The sequence below is a fragment of the Natrix helvetica genome (genome assembly GCF_964273705.1).
Source record: "Natrix helvetica genome assembly, chromosome: 2".
NCBI classification, from domain to species: domain Eukaryota; kingdom Metazoa; phylum Chordata; class Lepidosauria; order Squamata; family Natricidae; genus Natrix; species Natrix helvetica.
Window position 1 is genome coordinate 259,446,284 of NC_138552.1, and position 7,766 is coordinate 259,454,049.

The following is a 7,766-nucleotide window of genomic DNA, read 5'->3' on the forward strand; positions in this document are numbered from 1 at the left end:
AAAATAGAAGGGCTCCTCCTAAAATCCACTATGATCTCTATTGTTTTAAGCATGTTTAGCTCCAGATTGTTCTGGCTGCCCACAGGGCCAGTTGTTCAACCTCCCTCTATATGCAGATTCATCACTGTCTGAAATGAGACCAAGGACCATTTTATCACCTGCAAACTTCCGTACTTTACCATAAAGTTCTCTTGAGTTGCAATCATTGATATAGAGACAGAAGAGCAACGGGGAGAGCAGGCAGCTCCCAGGGGCTCTGATACTAATTGCCTGGGTACTAAATGTAATTTTCCCTTGCTTCACCTGTTGCTTCCTATCTCTAAAAAAGCTTATGACCCACTTACAATATGAACATGCTCAGTGAGATGAATCAGTTTCGAGTGAAGAATTTCTGGAATGATGGCACTGAATGCAGAGCTGAAGTCTGCAAAAGGAACTCATGCATATGGAATTCAAGATGTTGCAAAATGTAGCAGTGTCTTATTGACAGCATCATCTGCCAATCTATTTGCTCAGAAGGCAAACTGCCTCAGATCTGTGATGATTTTCAGATGGGCCTGTACTAACCTCTCAAAGGTCTTCATAACTAAGACATCAGAGCAATCAGACTGTATTCATCCAGCTCCCTGATGGAGGATTTCTTAGGAATGTTTATTCAAAATCCATGTGAAGATTTGGGGGGGGAGGCGCTCAGCACTTGTTCAACACAGAAATTCTAGCAAGGAGTTACTCCATTTGGGCCTAGTGCTTTTCCAGTCTTTTGTCTATGAAATAGACCTTGCACATGCCTTTCTAAGATCACTTGAGAAAGAGCGGGGCAGGCAGAGGAGGATGGAGATAGGTAAAGGAAGATTAGCTACTGTTAATGTATTTGGGGTGGAGTAGATAACAGTAGATGACAATGATCTCCTTATATCAAACTGCATAATGCAGCTTTCAATATCAATGACCTAATAGCAATACTTTATGGTGAGTCTGATTGATCTCTTAACTTGTGAACTCTTCCCCCCCCCCACCCTGCTTTTTAACATATGTATGAAATGGATAGGACCATTGTATAGAGCTCTGGATACTTATGCTAAGACAGTTAACAAAACCTGGAAGTTGTGAAAGTTAGATTAAAAAAAATACAAAGTGTTAATAAAAAACACAGAACGTGACTCTCTGCTACTTGATGTATTTTTCTCTCTGAAAACATAGAATTCATGTGTGGATATTTTTCTAAACCCTGTTTTATTCCAGAAATGGATACCTAGGTGAAAGCTGTGACCATAAGTGATTTTCCCAAGTTGAGGCTTACTTCTCCATCGGGGGACTGTCTTTGAAAACTGCCCAGAAGCTTCCGCCTGTTAAACTGTGACACCTAGATCATTTATTTGATTAGGTTATCACTTTACTGTGGAAACAATTGCAATAACTATCCTTTCTCAATACTAAGTGCTAATTATTGCTATAAAATCCTACTTGGGTGAGGCAAGATAATGGATAGCCTATTGGCTTTTTTCACAACAATCAGCAGACACCACCTTGTAATATTCCCCATTTGTTATGGGGGTAGGCCAGCTGCAGCTCTTCAAGTACTGCCAAACCACAACTCATTCAGCATCTCCCATTATCATGCATGCCAATTAGGCTGCTGAGGGTTGAAATTGAAAACTGTGAATATTGGATTGCCTGCATATATCTTAACAGATACTTGGCTAAAACTAAAATTTTGTATAACAAAATGACATCAAATACAATATTTTCTTAACCATTAGTCTTCTACATATGTAATGTGTATAGTGTGTATTTATTAAATTTGTGTTCCATCAGTCTCATTACCATTTATGGCAGCATAGATGTTCTCCTCAATCCCCATTCTAGCATATTCACATATGTTATACAAGTGCGCTAAAACATAATTGAATTTAATCTTGCACATCTGCTCTAATACTAGGCATTGTTTTTTTACAAATTGTAAAACTTTTCTTGGAAACATGACAGGACCCAGGAAGACATCTCTTTCACAGTGGTATCTGCCTCTGGAACAATCTCATGTACATAGACCCCATACATATTAACCTTTAAAAAGGCATTTTTCCTTAGGCACTGGAGCCAGAAATATTTTCTGACAATCTTCTTGTTATGCTCTATTTTTATGGTAACATTCTTATCATAAAAAGAAAGCAAAGAAGCATTTTTTTATTCAGACATTTTCAATATAAAGTATTGAAGAAAAAAAGCTCGAGTTTGTGTTGTCTTTGCATGTGGTAGCACCTGCCTGACCTTCTGTGGGGTTAGAAGTTAAGAAGGGCTAGGCTTAAATCTATTTGGAAAGGGAGCAGGTTTGGAAAATGAAAAGTCATCCTAAAAAGTAGCAATGGCATGCAATTTCCATCCTGCTGCCAAGAAAACTATAAACCTGTTGATGAAATCTTGAAGAGATTTCTTCACATAGCAATATTATACTTTCCTCTTAACCTGCTGGATTAACACTTATTCTGCATACAAACTTGTGCTCAAATTTAAAATGAAAATGCCCAAAAGATTATATTAAAATGTCACATTTTCATCTTGATTCAAAACTATTTCAATGCTCTGAAATTAGAATTTCTTTGTAATTTATTCAGTGTATAAAAATCACCTTTCTGATAATATTAGGAAATAGATAACACCTGTTTGTTATCAGCAAAAGAGACTTAACTGATATTTCTTTAAAAGAAGATATAGAAATCAGTTTGTTTCTAATATTTGAGGGGACCTTCTAGTATGTCCAATGTATTCATTTTATTTGGATGAGGTTTATACAGTTTCATGCCTATAAACTCTATTACATGCAATTTCTAGAGACATGAGATTTCTATTATAGATATTTATTTATTTTATACATGTAAGAAAATTCTCAATATCAGCTCCTTTCTGTCTCCTTCTTTAGCTTGAAAGAGCTGAGATCAAGCAAGAAAATTAATACTCAAGTTTTATGAAAATATTTTCTGTTGTTTTTACTTTGTGAATCCCCTCTTAATCGTGTATATCCATTGCTATATTTTCATGTTGTAAGCAGCCCAATTGCCTCACAACGAAATACATGGCAAACCAATTTAATAAATAAATTATATTCCTCCATATTCTTTAAACTCCACAACCACTAATGGGAGCCATAAACATGTCTCTTTCTCATTAGCTATATCCCTATTCATTGTAATATAGGATATACACTTTTCATGGGATGTGACTGAAAACGGGAGAATCTGCAATTATTAGTATGTATTTATTTGTTAGCGTTATACCACATCTTTCCTTTAGGAAGTCAAGGCAATATACAAAGGGCTCCTACATAGTACTCTCTTCTGATTTCCCCCCAACAGTAATATTATGAGGTAGCTTGAACTGACAGTGATTGAGCAAAGTTCCTATCCTCAAATTCATCTGCTTTCCAAGTTTTCATGTTGACTTATTTACTGCATGATTTGTACAAGTTCTTGGGCATATACTTGAATAGAAAAACATGTCATGAGAATTATTTCTACAGACCTCACATGCCTCTAAATTGGTAGAAAGAACTGTAACTTGCAACACATCCAACATTTTTAGTGCAAGTCTAATTAACATGAGAAGGTAAGTGGTGACAGCAAACTCTCATTCAATAGGTTTTTTTCACTCAGACTGATAATCTATAGCGTAATCACCCAATAAATTGTTAGAAGCACTATCCCTTCCTACAATATTTAGAAAATGTTGCTTTAAAACTGTTTCATTTTGGAAATATGAATCATGTTCACAGCTCATATTGATGACATATAAAACCTGATTTCACCAATCACTGATCACAGAAGGTTTGGTGCAACGGGGGTGCTTTGCGGTCAGGATGGTGCAAAAACATCATTCATTTTCTATATATGAAACTATAAACAACAAACTGAATTGAGACTCATAGCCCACCAACATATTTGACTCCTGAAAGGAGTAGAGTAGGAACGCAAGGAATAGAAAAGGTGATAAATAGCACTTAGCCTAAACAGCACTATTACTTAGACTTATATACTGCTTCATAGTGCTTTATAGCCCTCTCTAAGTGGTTACAGGGTCAGGAAATTTGCCCCAACAATCTGGGTCCTAATTTTACTGACCTTGGAAGGATGGAAGACTGTCAATCCTAAACCAGTGAAAATCGAACTCACCAGCAGAATTAGCCTACAATATTGCATTCTAACCACTGTGCTACCAAGGCTCTTCCAAATGAAAGTTAAATAATAGTTACAATTTCATCCCTGTTTTAAAAAAGCTAAGACTGAAAATATTGAAAATATGATATAATTATCAATATAATTTTCTCAATTAAAAAGTTTCTGATTTGTGAATTTGCAAAACTGAATTCTTAATGTTACACTTTAAATATACATGTGCTGTTTTTGTTTCCTCTTTAGGATGGGATTCTTCATCAAAACTTTGCATTTTTATCTCATCATTCTCTTTTGTGGTGGATATGTGCAATTTCAGCATTCAGACAATAAGAGTCTTCTGTCTAAATCCTCTCCAAGTCCTTCTTTCTTACCTGAATCTCAAATTCCAAAAGGCCTCAACTTTTTACATAATGTAAGGACAAAGTCTACAAAAAAGAAAGTACGTCTCAATATACTTAATATTTTAAAGAAGCAACACAATGATAGTTTCCAAGTTGATCCAACAATTGTTTTATCGAATAGCCAACCACAGTATATGTCATCTCATAAATTCTCACAAACTGATGAAATAATTAATGTCTCATTGACTAACCAATCTCTAAGGGGCATGACATTGTCTCCTATGCCAGCCAAGAAGCAGCAAAAAGCTGGAGGTCTTTTAAATCTCAATTCAGTGTTAAAGTGGAATGTTCTTGGTGATGAACAATACAATGCAAAGGGAACAAGATTTCCATCCTCAACATTACACATTAGTGCAGGCTGTGGAATCCCAGCAAATGGCACATTTGATCTATCAAACAGGAATCTAACTGAGAATGAATTGAGGGAAAAAATGGATCCCATTTTCTGCAAAGCTACACTGGACCAAATTAAAAAGTTTAATGCAAGTCTCAACAAACTGGAGATAGATATTGCAATCTTGATTCCATTATTCCTTAAAATGAAGAGTGTATATTTAATTGATGTGAGTTATAACAAAATATTTATAAATACCAAGTCTGCAAAAGAGAATCATAATCTGGAGCACAACAATCTTCTGTATTTAAATCTCAGTCACAATCCTCTTAAAACTCTGACAAGCCTCACCCTACCAAGAGGTCTCAAGAGCATTGATTTATCTTTTACACAAATTAACCAAATACCAAAAGAATTTGTTGCAATGTTTTCTCAAATAGAAGAGATATTTCTTCAGGGGAATCAATTTATATATAACACTGAAGTGATTACATTTAATTTCAATCCTGTACATAGAATGAGAAATGGTAACAGTTTGAGTTCTAGATCCATTTTATATGGAACGCGTTTACAATCCTCTCCCATTGAAAGCCTCCTTAAGGAAGCAACACATCAAATAACGTTAAACTGTTTCACTGAAGTATTTCCAGAAGGGTTTCCAAACATTACAAAAGAATATATTTCTCTTCACTTTAGGAATAATGTCATGAACTACTTACCAAAATCTTTGCGTCATTTTGATTTAAGCAACAGTAATTTACGAGGAATACTTAGACTTCATCGTTTTCCAAATTTAACTGTGTTTAAAATTCAAAACAATAACATAAAACAAATATCATATGTCCCAGATTCATTAGAGGAATGTGATGTTAGTAAAAATAAATTACAAATATTCTCTTTCCAAATACCACAACAAAGTTTAAAATCACTCAATCTTTCTAGAAATCTTTTAAAGAAACTGAATGTGAGCACTTCTTACCTTTCCCTAAATAATCTGGATGCAAGCTATAATTTAATTACAGAATTGCTGGGTGACATGGCAAAATTTATGCCTGAACTGAAATATCTGAATCTGTCAGAAAATAAGATATCTTTTCTGCAACCTGGAATTTTCCCTAAATCCTTGGTTGAGTTGGATATCAGCAACAATGCCATTGCCATCCTTATGAAAGAAATATTCCTTCCTTTGACAAACTTGAAAATTTTAACCGTTCAAGGGAAACATTATTTCTGTAACTGTGAATTATACTGGTTTGCAAATACATACTTTGCTAACCCACAAATGAAAATAAATGGCCAAGAAAGCCTTTTCTGTGACTTTCCACAAAAAATGCGAGGTCTTTTGTTGCAAAACAATCGACTAACCATGTTGCATTGTTCTCTTGGTCTTCAAATTGGAATTACTGTCATTCTGGTCATTTTGATTATGTCCACCATTTCTATATTATGCTGGCATTTTGATGGCCCATGGTATTTGAAGATGGGCTGGTATTGGTGCAAGGCTAAAAGGAAACAATATGAGAAGAGACCAGAACACAAAATATACGATGCTTTCATTTCATACAGTGAAAATGATGCATCCTGGACCAAAGAGACTCTCTTAAAAAACCTGGAAGCCAAAGGATTTAAAGTATGTTATCATGAAAGGGATTTCATGCCAGGGCATCCAGTTCTTGGGAACATTTTTTACTGTATCGAGAATAGCCATAAAGTTCTTTTTGTGCTATCACCCAGGTTTGTCCACAGTTGTTGGTGCCAATATGAGCTGTACTTTGCTGAACACCGGGTTCTCACTGAAAAGCAAGATTCCCTCATCATGGTTATACTGGAAGATCTGCCAGCCAACAGCATTCCAAAGAAATTCAGCAAGCTTAGAAAACTATTAAAAAGGAAAACCTACTTGAAATGGAGTCCTGAAGAACCCAAACAAAAACTTTTCTGGCACCAGTTGACTGCAGTGTTGAAAACTACAAATGACCCAGTACTAAGAACACAGAGTAAAAGTTGCATCAGGAAGCAGACAGATGAAACTGAATGAGAACAATGCTGATGAAATATTGGAATAGCCATCATCTGAAAGATACAATTATTAGACTACTGATAATGAACCAAAGTTGTATTTTAAGTCATCTTTCTAGAAAAGTGATCTTTTCAAACCCAGGTATTTCCTAGGAAACTGTTCATATAAGTACAAACACACTACAGCAACCCAGAACATCATAAAAAACAAACCACTTATAAATATATTCCAACATAATAGATATCCATTTATTTATGAAATAAAGTACCTGACTATTCAACCTACCACAGCACAAGCTATGAAAAGGAAAAACACCGAGGGTTCCTTGATGCTCTCTGAGCTTGGTTGTTTTCTAGCAGATGTTTAATTACCCAAACTAGGTAACATCATCAGTGCACTGATGTTATTACTTACTTTAGGTAATGAAAACAATCAAGCTCAGAGAACACCAAGGACACTCATTTCAACCCTGAGCTACAAATATTTTCCTTTTAAATATAGCACTTTCCTACATCATAAATATCTTAGAAACAACCAACAGGCTATTACAGTTACACAGCATCAGTGCAACACATGAACCAACCAAAAGCCCTCCAAAATTTCTTCAGTAAACCAAAAGACCCAACAGAAATAAAAAGAGGAGTCATCTTACAGTGTTAGCCACAATATAGAACAGTCAGGCAGAAAACTAGCAGAATGGAGCCATAAACATTAATTAGCAGTCAAAGATAAGATCTTAAAGAATATTATCTAGTCAGATAATAAAATATCCAAAGGAAACAACTAAACTCAAGAATACCTAGGACTCTACTGTTCAACTTCAGCTACATATATTCTCTTCTATT

General features: G+C 35.2%; 1 protein-coding gene across 1 annotated transcript; it reads left to right on the top strand.

The window, feature by feature from the left end:
• Positions 1-4,410: 4,410 nt before the first annotated feature.
• Positions 4,411-7,040, top strand: LOC309387453 (toll-like receptor 1; the record flags this gene model as incomplete). Its single annotated transcript, XM_081943934.1, has 1 exon — positions 4,411-7,040. The coding sequence occupies one exon, from the start codon at positions 4,411-4,413 to the stop codon at positions 6,937-6,939; it is 2,529 nt and encodes an 842-aa protein (XP_081800060.1). The 3' UTR covers positions 6,940-7,040.
• Positions 7,041-7,766: the final 726 nt, after the last annotated feature.